This window comes from Ranitomeya variabilis, chromosome 3 (genome assembly GCF_051348905.1).
Source record: "Ranitomeya variabilis isolate aRanVar5 chromosome 3, aRanVar5.hap1, whole genome shotgun sequence".
NCBI lineage: Eukaryota > Metazoa > Chordata > Amphibia > Anura > Dendrobatidae > Ranitomeya > Ranitomeya variabilis.
The window spans coordinates 544,085,889-544,102,254 of record NC_135234.1 but is presented as its reverse complement, the minus strand read 5'-3'; the positions used below and the strand labels follow the sequence as shown (position 1 = coordinate 544,102,254).

General features: G+C 48.4%; 1 protein-coding gene across 5 annotated transcripts in view; it reads right to left on the bottom strand.

The window, feature by feature from the left end:
- DOCK9 (dedicator of cytokinesis 9) overlaps positions 1–14,912 on the bottom strand; it is a 310,144-nt gene extending 295,232 nt beyond the window's left edge. For all 5 annotated transcript variants that reach the window (XM_077297092.1, XM_077297094.1, XM_077297097.1 and 2 more), the window contains exon 1: positions 14,512–14,912. In XM_077297092.1, the coding sequence (XP_077153207.1) occupies positions 14,512–14,634 (123 nt within the window). In that variant the 5' untranslated portion in view covers positions 14,635–14,912. The remainder of the gene's footprint in view (positions 1–14,511) is intronic.
- Between the last annotated feature and the right edge of the window lie 1,454 nt (positions 14,913–16,366).

Below are 16,366 nucleotides of genomic sequence, written 5' to 3'. Positions count from 1 at the left end.
CATTTTTTTTTTTTAGGGACCACATCACATTTGAAGTCACTTTAAGGGGTCTGTATGATAGAAAATACCCAAGTGTGACACCATTCTAAAAACTGCACCCCTCAAGGTGCTCAAAACCACATTCAAGAAGTTTATTAACCCTTCAGTTGTTTCACAGGAATTTTTGGAATGTTTTTTTTAAAAAAAAATTAACATTTAACTTTTTTTCACGGAAAAATTACTTCTGATCCAATTTGTTTTATTTTACCAAGGCTAACAGGAGAAATTGGACCCCAAAAGTTGTTGTACAATTTGTCCTGAGTATGCCGATACCCCATATGTGGGGGTAAACCACTGTTTGGGCGCATGGCAGAGCTCGGAAGGGAAGGAGCGCCATTTGACTTTTCAATGCAAAATTAGCTGGAATTGAGATCGGACGCCATGTCACGTTTGGAGAGCCCCTGATGTGCCTAAACAGTGGAAACCCCCAAAAAGTGACACCATTTTGGAAAGTAGACCCCCTAAGGAACTTATCTAGATGTGTGGTGAGCACTTTGAACCCCCAAGTGCTTCACAGAAGTTTATAATGTAGAGCTGTGAAAATTAAAAAATCCTTTTTTTTTCCACAAAAATGATCTTTTAGCTGCCAATTTTGTATTTTCCCAAGGGTATCTGGACAAATATGGACCCCAAAAGTTGTTGTGCAATTTGTCCTGAGTACGCTGATATCCCATATGTGGGAGAAAACTACTGTTTGGGCGCATGGCAGAGCTCGGAAGGGAAGAAGTGGCGTTTTGGAATGCAGACTTTGATGGAATGGTCTGCGGGCGTCACGTTGCGTTTGCAGAGCCCCTGATGTACCTAAACAGTAGAAACCCCCCACAAGTGACCCCATATTGGAAACTAGACCCCCCAAGGAACTTATCTAGATTGTGGTGATCACTTTGAACCCCCAAGTGTTTCACTAAAGTTTATAACGCAGAGCTGTGAAAATAAACAATCTTTTTTTTCCACAAAAATGTTTTTTTTGCCCCCCAGTTTTGTATTTTCCCTTTGGTAACAGGAGAAATTGGACCCCAAAAGTTATTGTCCAATTTGTCCTGAGTACGCTGATACCCCATATGTGGGGGGGAACCATTGTTTGGGCGCACGGCAGAGCTCGGAAGGGAAGGAGCACAGTTTTACTTTTTCAACGCAGAATTGTATGGATTGAGATCGGACGTCATGTTGCGTTTGCAGAGCCCCTGGTGTGCCTAAACAGTGGAAACCTCCCAATTCTAACTCCATTCCTAACTCCAACACACCCCTAAGCCTAATCCCAACCCTAACCACACCCCTAACCCCAACACACCCCTAACCCTAATCCCAACCCCAACACACCCTTAACCATACCCCTAACCCTGACACACCGCTAACCCAACCGTAAACGTAATCCAAACCCTAACCCCAACTCTAGCCCCAATCCTAACCTTAGCCCCAACCCTAACTTTGACCCCAACCCTAACTTTAGCCCCAACCCTAACGGGAAAATGAAAATAAATACATTTTTTTAGTTTATTATTTTTCCCTAACTAAAAGGTGATAATGGGGGGTTTGATTTACTATTCATAGCGGGTTTTTATAGCGGGTTTTTATGTTTGGCAAGGAAAAATAGTGAAAACCAGCTCACCTATTAGGCATTTGTTGTGGGGAAGCCCGGATACCGTGCAGTCATCACGTGGAACGATAAGATAAAAGGAAAAAGAAATCCAGCTTCCAAAAATATCAAAATTTATTGAAGATAAAATCCAAAGTCCAATGACATGGTTCACAGGAGAATGAGTAGCAGCAGGCAAGCCTGCTGCTACTCATTCTCCTGTGAACCATGTCATTGGACTTTGGATTTTATCTTCAATAAATTTTGATATTTTTGGAAGCTGGATTTCTTTTTCCTTTTATTTTATGTTTGGCAGCTGTCACACATTAAAAGACGCTTTTTATTGCAAAAAATATTTTTTGCATTACCACATTCTGAGCACGTTAATTTTTCCATATTTTGGTCCACAGAGTCATGTGAGGTCTTGTTTTTTGCGGGATGAGTTGACGTTTTTATTTTTATTGGTATCATTTTCTTGCACATGACATTTTTTGATCGCTTTTTATTCCGATTTCTGTTAGGCAGAATGAACAAAACCCAGCAATTCGTGAAATTCTTCTGGGGGAGGCATTTATACCATTCCGCGTTTGGTAAAATGGATAAAGCAGTTTTATTCTTCGGGTTAGTATGATTACAGCGATATCTCATTTATATAATTTCTTTATGCTTTTGCGCTTTTATACAATAAAAACTATTTTATATAAAAAAAATAATTATTTTTGCATCGCTTTATTCTGAGGGCTATAACTTTTTTACTTTTTCGCTGATGACGCTGTATGGTGGCTCGTTTTTTGCGGGACAAGATGACTTTTTTCTGCGGTACAATGATTATTTATATTTGTCTTTTTGATCGCGTGTTATTCCACTTTTGTTCGGCAGTATGATGATAAAGCATTGTTTTTTGCCTAGTTTTTTTTTTTTTTACGGTGTTCACTGAAGGGGTTAACTAGTGGGACAGTTTTATAGGTCGGGTCGTTGCGGATGCGGCGATACTAAATATGTGTACTTTTATTTATTTATTTTTTTAATTTACATAAAGAAATGTATTTATTGGAACAATATATATATATATATATATATATATATATATATATATATATTTCTTTTTATTATTTACTTAGTATTTTTTTTTTTTACTTTTTTGCTTTGTCCCAGTGTGGGACATCATGTTTTAGTGTCAGATCGCTGATCTGACACTTTGCTATGTACTGTGTCAGATCAGCGATCTGACAGGCACTGCTCTGAGCAGGCGCTTGCAAGCCACCTCCCTGTAGGACCTGGAAGGAGTCCTGCGGCCATCTTGGATCCGGGGCCTGCAGGGAGGACATGACCATAGTGCCAGATGTCAGCTGTGATAGTCAGGTGACACCCGGCCGCACTCCCCCCGTGAGAACGGCTGATCGCGTTAGACGTACTATTCTGTCCCTGGGAATTAGGGCCCGGGTAACATGGATGGAATAGTACGTCTAATGGCAGAAAGGGGTTAATAACCAGCAAAGACTAAGCAGACAGCTGTGGGCTGAGTTGTCGCACTGCGAAGCGGGAGACCCAGCAGCGGATGCTATTCCAGTGTATGGAGCATCGTTCTCTGAACAGGGCTCCATACACTGAACGAAGAAATGGGGATTGTCATGGGACCTCCAAATCGATTACAGCGGACCCTGGGATTACTTTTTTTGGTAACAAATGGGTAAAAGCAGGAAATTGTTGGGAAGTGCTTTTTATAAATAAAGGACTTTTGTGTGTGTGTCTGTGTTTCTGTCTTTTGACTAAGGGGTTAGCAATGGGGGTGTCTTATAGACACCTCTCCATTACTAACCTCTGGGGTTGATGAATGAAGACATTACTCAGCTGACAAACTCCAAAACCATTACCCAGATTGCCAACTCACCAGGGCAATCGAGAAAATCCGAGGCTAAGCGCCAGGATTGGCACATCTAATGAATGCACCATTTGTGGGGCAGCTGAAGGCTGATCATATTAGGTAAAAATGGGGCCTATGTCCATGGAACTTTCCAACATAATGTCAGCCCACAGCTGTCTGCTTAGCCTTTGCTGGTTATTAAAAATAGGTGAGGACCCACATCAATTTTTTAGGGTCCTCACTTTTTAATAACCAGTAAATGCTAAGTAAAAAGCTGGGGGCAGATAGTAATAGGCTGGGAAGCTTCATGGCTATTGGCACTCAACATTTTTTTTTTTTTTTTACATTTATTCCTAAAAAGCTGCCAGATAAGTACCATAGAGCATATTAAATATCTTACGGCTATCTATAGCTCTCTGTCTCTTTCCATCTATATCTGTATATAAGGTTGCTTTATTAGTTAGAAAACTAGCTTTAAAGGAAATCAGTCACCCCCGGGACATATATGACCTATTATTATGAGCACACAGGTAATGGAAATGTTAAGCTAGTCTTACCTGTATACCTCATGTTAATGGTCTTGTTGCTGAGAAATGTTATATTCTGTCTTTATGCTAATGATTTCTTCTAGGCTCCGGGGCGTGCGGTGCCTTGACGAAATCCCTGCCTCCTGTCTTCATTTTAATACTTGAAATCCTGCGCCCTGCACTCCCTCAGAAATACCTCATCCTCCCTTCTACGGGCGATGCGTTTACAGATCTCTTCTGTGCAGGCGACTTCCGCTCCAGTGACCTCCGGTGTGCGCGCCGATAAAGTGCTCTCCCAACTTCCTCCCTGCATAATCATCGCTATGCACACATGGTTCCTAGCGATGACTATGCAGGCAGGGAGTGAGGAGAGCACTTTATCAGCATGCACACCGGAGGTCACAGTGACTCGCAGCGCAGCAGAAGATCCCTGAATACAGTGCTCACAGATGGGAGGATTAGATCTGGATCTCTGAGGGAGTGCAGGCCCGGGATTCCGGGGCCATAACTGACGCGCATGGGTGGGGCTTAGTATTGTGATGAAAACAGGAGGCAGGGATTTCTTCCAGGCACCGCACGCCCCGGAGCCTGGAAGAAAACATTAACATAAAGAAAGAATATAAGAATTCTCAGCAACAAGACCATTAATATGAGGCATACAGGTAGGAGTATTTTCAAAAAGGAGAAACATTGGGGTTTTTGGTAAAATTTCTATAACAACCTTCATTGAAACAGACCATCAAACATATATTAACAAACAAGATTTAAAAGATGTGATTAAAAAGGACACCAACACTGGCCGCACTCAGTGCTAAATGTAATACTAAAGGGCTTCAATCAACATGATATTTTAAGGACCCCATCACCTACAATGTCCATCCACCTGCTCCCAAAGGTTAATGGAGGGAGGACATTAATCAATATAGCTCAGTGGCTGTTGTAGAATCTTCTCTGGGGATTCCTCTCCCATACTGCCCCCTTAATATATATGGTCACAAAAATCAACCAATGTTATGTTGAATAAAAGGGGAGCATCCGGCGGTGTGCCTCAGTCTGGGTAAGATGACCCTTTTATTCAACTTAACATAGGTAGATTTTTGTGACCATATATATTAAGGGGGCAGTATGGGAGAGGAATCCCCAGAGAAAATTCTACAACAGCCACTGAGCTATATTGATTAATGTCCTCCCTCCATTAACCTTTGGGAGCAGGTGGATGGACATTGTAGGTGATGGGGTCCTTAAAATATCATGTTGATTGAAGCCCTTTAGTATTACATTTAGCACTGAGTGCGGCCAGTGTTAGTGTCCTTTTTCATCACATCTTTTAAATCTTGTTCGTTAATATATGTTTGATGGTCTGTTTCAATAAAGGTTGTTACAGAAATTTTGAAAAAAAACTCCAATGTTTCTCCTCTTTGAATAGCATTATCATGGAGCGGTATGTAAGTAGCTAGGCATTCATTGCTTGGCATACTGACCAATATGAGTCTGGGTGTTTTTGCACTGATACAGGTAGGAGTAGTGTAACACTTCAATTACCTGTATGTACACATTAATAGGTCATATACATCCCAGAGTGTGACAGATTCCCTTTAAATTACATAGAGAATTACAGTATGTAAAAGATGATGGTAATGCATTGCATATGCATGTCATATGGAGCTAGTTGAGAAATATCACATTGTTATAGCACAACACTCGTCTTATTTTTCTGCATCAACATCGGACTGATTTTTTTATACACTAGTGTTACTCCAGCCTTAATTTTGTAGTTGCAACTTTTTGTAATCACAAAAATCTTTTATGAAAACATTGCAAAAAAATGTATTTTTTCACCAAACTGCTGTATGTGAAACCATCCTTACTGAAGAATTCAGAAGAGGAACTCTGAACAGCTTCATGGGACAACTGTCTCATAAATCCAGCTGTCCCCGAGGTGCTGCTTAAAGGGAAGGTGCCACCAGTTTTCTTGTAGTTTGTTTTTGTGTGAAATTAAGCTTAAAATAGTAAATAAAATGTACTAATGCAATGTTTGCACTGCTTGCAAACATTTCTATATGAAAAATATTATATATTTTCTTACAAATATATATATTGACCACTAGGGGGAGCATTTTCCGTTTTAGACCTCAAGCAGCTATAGTAAGACTTACCAGCTTTACTGTTAGCTGGAAAATCTGGGCAGTAACTGCTGACATCAGCATTTCCCTCCCCTTTTGGGTGGTCTAATATCCCTGGGGCAGAATGAAGAGCAGCATCACAGGGCAGAGCCATTTTGTGTGTGACTGCCCTGTGATCTGCTATCACCAGCAGTTACTGCATCAGAAGCACAGTTAGTTTATGTGGTGTGTATGGAGCAGCATTGTCTGTGCAGAGCTGTCTGTGACTCATCCCTCAGTAAGATAAGAAGGAGCTCCAGGTCTGCAGTGAATGGCCGGCATTGTGGAGGGAGGGGAGAGATACATTGTATGGCTGAGAGGTGTCAGGTGTCAGCTCTCTCTGCAGGCTGGGAATGCAGCTTAATGGAGTGAATGGAGCTCCTGTGATAGAGAGTAAGTGGAGCTGGGCAGAGAGCACTGGGCTATAATAAAATGGCTGCTAGTCACACCTACAGCAGTGAGTTGTGCAGCCCACAGAGGCGTGCCCAGCTCACTGCTAACACCTCTCCAATGTTATAGATAGGGTCCTCGCCGGTCTATTATCTCCTATGTCCATGGGGTGCTGTAAAATGACACTGTTAGTGCCCTGCTACTGCTGCAAAACCAAGATGTCAGCCCCCAGTTCCTTCTTTAAACACATATAACACACAAAATCTGTTTCACATGCATTTAAAACTTGGTTATAGCAGCATGTTATGCTACATTACAGTTTTTTATTAATGATCTACAAACGCGGTACCTTACCTTTAATACAAATTGCAACACAGCATTTTACATGAAGACAGGTACATAGAAATATGAATAACGTCACCATATACAATACATAAGGAGAAAACGTCTTTGTGTATGTGCAGACGATCAGGAAGTGGCAGTGCTTTAGTTGAGGTGTATGTTCGCTGCGTCCAAAGCTCTGCCATCTAATGAATGCAGGTAAATCCGCAGGTGTTCACTGAACCGTGCAGAATCACCGCGTCCAATAGATATGCTGCGGTCTGGAGAGACGCGCTGCATGTTAGAGTCCGCGGGCGTCTGTGCACGTATAGTGGAGATGGGCTTTCTTGAAATCCCATCCACTCATCCACTATGCTGTAACAGCTGGGCGTTGCAGGCTGGATGCTGCACAAGTACGCAGCGTCCAATCCGCAGCATTTACTGATAGTCTGAACATATCCTTAATGACCAATGTGTTTATGAGCATAAAAAGTTTTCCTCATGACAAACATTTATGGCACAATGATAGCAGCGGAGGTCCAGGAATGTCTACAAATCACTAAAATAAATGGGGGCTGGTGTGCTTTTTGCATAATAATAGCTCACCATCCAAATTGTGAAGCCATGAGACACCAATGGAAGCAGCATAAGATCCTTCACTGTGATCTGTGGGGGACACAACATTCAGATGCCATATTCATGGCATACTCGATTTATCATGGACTGGGAAAAAAACACTTCTAATCACGAGATGGTACAAGGGTGTTCAGGGACATTGATACGAGTGGCTTTCCCATGGTACAGTTCATCAATATCACATCAGTGGGATTTGTACTTCCAGCACCCCCACTGATTGGCTGATTGTAGGTGCTGTGGCACATCAGCAAGCACTACGTGACTGAATATCAGGCACAGCTTCGTACATAATCCAGTGGCTGTGTATGGCTCCATTCAGATTGGAGATGCTGCGTATCAAACCCCACCGACCTCTCTTAACAACAGGTCGTCAATATTAAAGGGAATTTGTCATGTTGAAAATGGTATCCGACCTGCAGGCAGGACAGTATAGAGCCGGAGGAACTCAGAAGTTTGACATCCATTTTTGAGGCAGAGGCTTCAGTAAAACTAGCATTTTATTTGCAGAAATCCCTGGAGTAATTTATGCATGAGTCCACTGGGTGGTCCTATTCAGAGACTGGCAGTGTACCTTGTTTGAATGTTCAAGCAGATAGCTGTCAACCACTACGTAGGACTGTCCACTAGACTCGTGCACAAACAACAGGCATTCCTTATCTTATAGCATGCAGTCCACAGAACGGACTGTACGTACAAATTGACAGGATCCCTTTAAAGTCTCGGAAAACCCCTATAAGGGTATGTGCACACGCTGCGGATCCGCAGCGGATTCGACGCTGCGGATCCGCAGCAGTTTTCCCAAAGTTTACAGTACCATGTAAACCAATGGGAAAAAAAAAACGCTGTGCACATGCGGAAAAATCCGCGCGGAAATGCAGCGGATTATTTTCCGCAGCATGTCAATTCTTTCTGCGGATTCCGCAGCGGTTTTCAACATGCACCAATAGGAAAGTGCAGTTGAAAACCCGCAAAGGAATCCGCAGAAGAAACCGCGATAAAATCCGCAGTGAAAACCGCAGTGGTTTTGCACTGCGGATTTTCCAAATCCGCAGCAGAAACCGCAACGTGTGCACATACCCTAAAGAGGATCTGGCACCATGTTTTTGCTAACTCATCTGAAGCAGCAAAATTTAGAGGCAGAGACCCCGATTGCAGTGATGTGCCACTTACTGGGCTGATTGCTGTAGTTTTTAGAAAATCCCTGCTTTCTCTGCTGCAGATCTAGGAGCTGTATAGCTGTATACATGCTGAGCTCTGTATAACCCCACCCACACCACCGATAGGCAGATTACTGTGTACACTGTGCATAGGAGGAAAGATGTTAATCAGTGGGGGCAGGGTAATACAGCGCTCATGAATATGGAGGACTACATGGCAGCAGGTTTACTAGACCTCTAGGGATAATCTTTTTACCAAAACTACAGCAAGCAGCCTGGAAAGTGACACATCGCTGATACCAGGTTCCCTGTCTCTGCAATATGATGCTCTCAGTGTAAAAAACAAGATACCGTAATCTTGTAGTTTTGATACCTTTTAATGGCTAATAGTGATGAGCGAGTATACTCGTTGCTCGGGTGACCTCTGAGTATTTTTGACTGCTTGGAGATTTAGTTTTCATCATGGCAGCTGAATGATTTACAGCTACTAGCCAGGCTGAGTACATGTGGGGGTTGCCTGGTTGCTACGGAATCCCCACATGTAATCAAGCAGGCTAGTAGCTGTAAATCATTCAGCTGCTGCGATGAAAACTAAATCTCCGAGCAGTCAAAAATACTCAGAGATCACCCAAGCAACAAGTACACTCGCTCATCACTAATGGCGAACAAAAATAAATGATGTTACAAGGCAAGCTTTCAGGACTTCTTAGGTCTCTACCTCAGGCATGACAAAGTTTCTGAAGAAACACAAATATATGCACAAACAAACACAAAAAACAAACTGTAAACCTGTGGCAAGCTGACCTTACAGGGGGTGTGGAGGGCCACGTTGGTACTAGTGGGGAGGCCTTACCACGTGGTCCCGCTGACGTAATATTCACATCAGGCGGCGTGGCGTGGATCCTTCACGCTCATCACATTTTTGTGTTGTTTGTTTGTGCATATATTTGTTTCTTCAGAAACTTTGTCATGCCAGAGTTAGAGACCTAAGAAGTCCTGAAAGCTTGCCTTGTAACATCATATATTTTATTTTTGTTAACCATTTAATGGTATCATAACTACAAGATTATCTTGTCTTTCTCACCGAGAGCATTATTTGTTTACCTGGCTAACACGGTACCAAAGCCTTTTTTTCTTTTTACATTATTATGCTGTCAGGTTACAGAGGAAAACCTGGTGACAGATTATATGTGAAAGCTGGAGTTTCTTTTTTTTAATCATGGAAAAAGAATTCTTACCAAACTGAAGTGCAAACACAGCAAAAAGTGAGAGTGACGTTTCCTTGGTGCGTGGGCACTGCCTCGGAGCACACAGCCCATCACTCACACGGCGTGGCGCATTACTCACACACCGTAATGCCTCATGTCTCCCATTCCATAGCTGACACCTGATATCCATCGCTCCGTCATATGTAAGGCAACCATCACTACACATATCCTACCATGGCGGGGGGCACGTCTCACAATCCAATGAGGTAGTGACAGGAAATGCGGGCTCCTGAACTGTGTATGACATACCCCTGAGCAAGTACACACACATCCCTCATACTGCGGCCGCGCCATGTTCACAGGACGTCACGCTGCAGACGCCAGGTCAGAACAAAGCACACATGTGAGAAGAGGAACGCCATAAAGGCCCACAGAAATCCAGCACTATTTACACACGGCTTCTGACACTTCCCGCTTTTCCACAAGTCATCAGTCCAGCGCGGACCCAATACCCAAGATTATGTGTAACCTGCCAGGGGAACCAGCCTAAGCTCCCCCTAACATGGCGGCCCCTTATGTAGAAAGTGCGGCTCACCCCAAACTACTGTAAGTGCGAGCGACTTCACACAATACATGAGAAACAACAGGCACTGAGAGGAATGAAGGAAGTGCTCGGAACGCCGTCCACACAGGACCAAGTCAGATACAAGCCACGGTGGCCAACCACTGTCACAGTGCCAGTAAGAGAATCACGCTGACTGGTTGCTAGGGACAACAAGACCACTTTTTTTTTGCAGTGCTACAGTATTGCTGCTAAAATAAGAGGTATGTCAGTGGGGAGGGACGAACAGTGCCTTAAAGGGATCCTGCCACCAGGACAAAAGCAGATAGTTTTTGCTGTTATCTTATCCCTGCTGCCCCACGATTATTGCTTTGTTTTGCCTTTTTTTAATCTGCCACTCAGCTACAGATATGGCCTATTAAAAATGATGCTGAAGTTTATGGCCTTACCAAGGGGGCATGTCTCAGGATAATAATACAGCGCCCCTTGAAGTCACGCCCCCAGAGAATCCTGTGAGCCACACCCCTTTAGTAAAGATCCCAGAAATAAGCGCTAAACAAAAGATCAATATCTCTGGGGCCATACGGAGGATTAAAAAAAATAAAAAATGGCAGAGTCAGGGGAGCATGCACATGAAATAAGAGCAAAGACTGGCCACTTCTGATCCGGTGGAAGGTCCTTTTTAAAGAGGAACATGTAATAAAATTCTCAATATAAACGATATACATACTATATTATTTAGATCTGTTAAGCTGGCAGTGTAAATTAGATGCAAGGTATACCAGCTACTACAGGTCACCGATGCCTGCTGTTGCTGCCTCAGGTGACCGGCGCCCGCTGCTGCCTCAGGTGACCGGCGCCCGCTGCTACAGGTGACCGGTGCCTGCTGCTGCTGCTACAGGTGACCGGCGCCCGCTGCTGCTGCTACAGGTGACCGGCGCCCGCTGCTGCTGCTACAGGTGATCGGCGCCTGCTGCTGCTGCTGCTACAGGTGATCGGCGCCTGCTGCTGCTACAGGTGACCGGGGCCTGCTGCTGCCTCAGGTGACCGGCGCCTGCTGCTGCCTCAGGTGACCGGCGCCTGCTGCTGCCTCAGGTGACCGGCGCCTGCTGCTGCTGATACAGGTGATCGGCGCCTGCTGCTGCTGTTGCTACAGGTGACCGGCGCCTGCTCCTGCTGCTACAGGTGACCGGCGCCTGCTCACTGCTCTCTTCCTGCCGAGAACACATGCATGCTCAACGAAGTGCATGCGGGCATCAGGAGAGAGATGGAGGCTTAACAAGCTTCACCTGACAGTGATCCACTGTGCAATCCCTTTCATAGACATCTATAGGAAACCCCCACAGTCACTTAGCAGTTACAGAGGCTCTTGGGATTCGCCCAGATCCGCTGTTGTATATGCCAGGCCATTCTGGGACACATCTGGAGAGTGTCTAGTGACTATGCTGGACAGCGCTGGCTTACAAGTGGGCCGGCAGGCTATCCATCCCACTACACAGCGCTGGCCGTGTCCACATATACAAAATATATATATATATATATATATATATATATATATATATATATATATATATATATATATATATATATATATATATATACACACACACATATATATATATATTTATTGATGTCTGTGGAGGGAATCTACTTTCTCGTGGTAAGATTACACTACTTGTGTGTAGAATAGAGAAAGATCAGCATAATAATAATGGACCTTATAAGAACTAGTGCCAGCGTTCTCAGCAACCCCTAACCTGTACAGCATACACGAGACTGCTCCTCCGTGCCCATAAAGTGGGGTACAGTGTAATGTGTGACCCGAGCCAGGGAACATCATACAATGATAAGGGCATGTGGCTTGGATGAAGAGCCCACAAATGCCAACCTTGGTGCTGGCTCCAGCCATGCCAGTTACCAATCACAGACCAATGTCCTGTAATCACACAGCGACTGCCCACAATCTGTGTAAGAATCGCTGTTATGTAGCTGCAGATTTTAGAGGTTAATAAATCAGAAATACCCAGAAAATCCACTGCCACACATGTCCCATCAAGCAACACAGTGCGCAAAGGTTACATAAGAAAATGATGTAGTAAGACGCAGAGCATGCCAGCGAAGCCGGGTCAACCGCAAGCACCGGACCATCTGTTATAACTGGGTACCAAGACTGTCTAGATCAAAATGGTGTGAGGGGGGCTTTATGGTTCCTCTAGGTAAGTCTTCATGACTGGTCAATAGGACGGCGCTGGCCAAGATGGCATGACCTGGCACAAAAACTGCTCTGGTCAGAATGTAATGACCGAGCACAAGAACTGACCTCACCAGGCTGGTATGACCAGTCATCAGGAGTGCACTGGCCAAGATGGTTCAGGGCACTGCTAGCTCTCTGCCCTGCTGTTGGGTCACTGCTAGCACTCTGCCCTGCTGTTGGGGCACTGGCAGCACCCTGCCCGGATCTTGGGGCACTTGCAGCACCCTGCCCGGATCTTGGGGCACTGGCAGCACCCTGCCCGGCTCTTGGGGCACTGGCAGCACTCTGCCCGGCTCTTGGGGCACTGGCAGCACTCTGCCCGGCTCTTGGGGCACTGGCAGCACTCTGCCCGGCTCTTGGGGCACTGGCAGCACTCTGCCCGGCTCTTGGGGCACTGGCAGCACTCTGCCCGGCTCTTGGGGCACTGGCAGCACTCTGCCCGGCTCTTGGGGCACTGGCAGCACTCTGCCCGGCTCTTGGGGCACTGGCAGCACTCTGCCCGGCTCTTGGGGCACTGGCAGCACTCTGCCCGGCTCTTGGGGCACTGGCAGCACTCTGCCCGGCTCTTGGGGCACTGGCAGCACTCTGCCCGGCTCTTGGGGCACTGGCAGCACTCTGCCCGGCTCTTGGGGCACTGGCAGCACTCTGCCCGGCTCTTGGGGCACTGGCAGCACTCTGCCCGGCTCTTGGGACACTGGCAGCACTCTGCCCGGCTCTTGGGACACTGGCAGCACTCTGCCCGGCTCTTGGGACACTGGCAGCACTCTGCCCGGCTCTTGGGACACACTGGCAGCACTCTGCCCGGCTCTTGGGACACTGGCAGCACTCTGCCCGGCTCTTGGGACACACTGGCAGCACTCTGCCCGGCTCTTGGGACACACTGGCAGCACTCTGCCCGGCTCTTGGGACACTGGCAGCACTCTGCCCGGCTCTTGGGACACTGGCAGCACTCTGCCCGGCTCTTGGGACACTGGCAGCACTCTGCCCGGCTCTTGGGACACTGGCAGCACTCTGCCCGGCTCTTGGGACACTGGCAGCACTCTGCCCGGCTCTTGGGGCACTGGCAGCACTCTGCCCGGCTCTTGGGGCACAGGCAGCACTCTGCCTGGATCTTGGGGCACTGGCAGCACTCTGCCCGGCTCTTGGGGCACAGGCAGCACTCTGCCTGGATCTTGGGGCACTGGCAGCACTCTGCCCGGCTCTTGGGGCACTGGCAGCACTCTGCCCGGCTCTTGGGGCACTGGCAGCACTCTGCCCGGCTCTTGGGGCACTGGCAGCACTCTGCCCGGCTCTTGGGGCACTGGCAGCACTCTGCCCGGCTCTTGGGGCACTGGCAGCACTCTGCCCGGCTCTTGGGGCACTGGCAGCACTCTGCCCGGCTCTTGGGGCACTGGCAGCACTCTGCCCGGCTCTTGGGGCACTGGCAGCACTCTGCCCGGCTCTTGGGGCACTGGCAGCACTCTGCCCGGCTCTTGGGGCACTGGCAGCACTCTGCCCGGCTCTTGGGGCACTGGCAGCACTCTGCCCGGCTCTTGGGGCACTGGCAGCACTCTGCCCGGCTCTTGGGGCACTGGCAGCACTCTGCCCGGCTCTTGGGGCACTGGCAGCACTCTGCCCGGCTCTTGGGGCACTGGCAGCACTCTGCCCGGCTCTTGGGGCACTGGCAGCACTCTGCCCGGCTCTTGGGGCACTGGCAGCACTCTGCCCGGCTCTTGGGGCACTGGCAGCACTCTGTCCAGCAACAGCTGAGCTGTGGCCATGTGCCCTGCTCTCCCCTCCCCACACCAGACAGACCCACCGCCCCCGGGCACTCACCAGAAGCACGGAGCCCCTCACCACCTCGGAGACGCTCTGCCGGAGCTCCGCTGCAGTGCCGGGCTTGCTGAGCGCCCTGGTGAACTTGCGAGTCTCCGGGTGACTGGAGTGTTGTGAAGACATAGCAGCGGGAGGAGGGGGGTCTCAGCAGCACCATGCACCGGGGCCAAGCGTGTGTCTGCGGGGCGGACATATACCAGCAGGGAGCGCAGCCTCCCGGGAACGATCCAGGCTATCCCGAGAGCACATCTGAGAGCTGCTGGGAGGCTGCACCGCTCACCCCGGGCCGCCGCGCTCTGCTCAGAATGAAGGCGCGCCCCCGCCGGCCCACACGGAATTCCCGGGGAACGTTCGGACCACGCACTGGGCTTGCACCTCACGTGGGCGCGCTTCACTGTGTCAATATTCTATCCCAAGGGGCGTGGCTCGGGAGCGCGCATCGCTGTCAAGTGCAAACTGCTCCCCCTGTGACGTGCCCATGTTTTGGTGACGTCAGAGTCTGAGCCTGAAGTGTGCGCGGCCATCTTTAACGAGGGCATTGCTTGTTTCTTTACATGTGATGGGGACTAGTCCACACATCATGTATGATAATAACACAAGGTCTCTGCTCATGTGCGCCGGCAGTGATTCCCTGTGTACAACGCAGTCACCAGTGAGGGGGTTTTTACTTTGAACTTTCCCTTATGAAAAATGGCGGCATGTGGAACGCCCCTCTGCACTTGTGTACGCCCATGCTCCAATTTATTCGCAGGTATTCCCCTCCCAGCTCTCCCAGTGTGCGGCTTGGTGGCAGACTGCTGTCTCCACAGGGAGGTGGCGTGAAGTCCCAGTGTTGTGCCATATGCAGCTGCAGGCAGGCAGCTTGTGCCATTGCTGCTGAGTAGGGGTCTGGCATAGAGGAGAGCTTGTGCTGCTGGGGCCTGGCATAGAGGAGAGCTTGTGCTGCTGGAGCGTGGCATAGAGGAGAGTTTGTGCTGCTGGGGTCTGGCATAGAGGAGAGCTTGTGCTGCTGGGGCCTGGCATAGAGGAGAGCTTGTGCTGCTGGGGCCTGGCATAGAGGAGAGTTTGTGCTGCTGGGGCCTGGCATGGAGGAGAGCTTGTGCTGCTGGGGCCTGGCATGGAGGAGAGCTTGTGCTGCTGGAGCCTGGCATAGAGGAGAGCTTGTGCTGCTGGAGCCTGGCATAGAGGAGAGCTTGTGCTGCTGGAGCCTGGCATAGAGGAAAGCTTGTGCTGCTGGAGCCTGGCATAGAGGAGAGCTTGTGCTGCTGGAGCCTGGCATAGAGGAGAGCTTGTGCTGCTGGAGCCTGGCATAGAGGAGAGCTTGTGCTGCTGGAGCCTGGCATAGAGGAGAGCTTGTGCTGCTGGAGCCTGGCATAGAGGAGAGCTTGTGCTGCTGGAGCCTGGCATAGAGGAGAGCTTGTGCTGCTGGAGCCTGGCATAGAGGAGAGCTTGTGCTGCTGGAGCCTGGCATAGAGGAGAGCTTGTGCTGCTGGGGCCTGGCATAGAGGAGAGCTTGTGCTGCGGGGGCCTGGCATAGAGGAAAGCTTGTGCTGCTGGGGTCTGGCATAGAGGAGAGCTTGTGCTGCGGGGGCCTGGCATAGAGGAAAGCTTGTGCTGCTGGGGTCTGCCATAGAGGAGAGCTTGTGCTGCTGGGGCCTGGCATAGAGGAGAGCTTGTGCTGCTGGAGCCTGGCATAGAGGAGAGCTTGTGCTGCTGGGGCCTGGCATAGTGGAGAGCTTGTGCTGCTGGAGCCTGGCATAGAGGAGAGCTTGTGCTGCTGGGGCCTGGCATAGAGGAGAGCTTGTGCTGCTGGAGCCTGGCATAGAGGAGAGCTTGTGCTGCGGGGGCCTGGCAT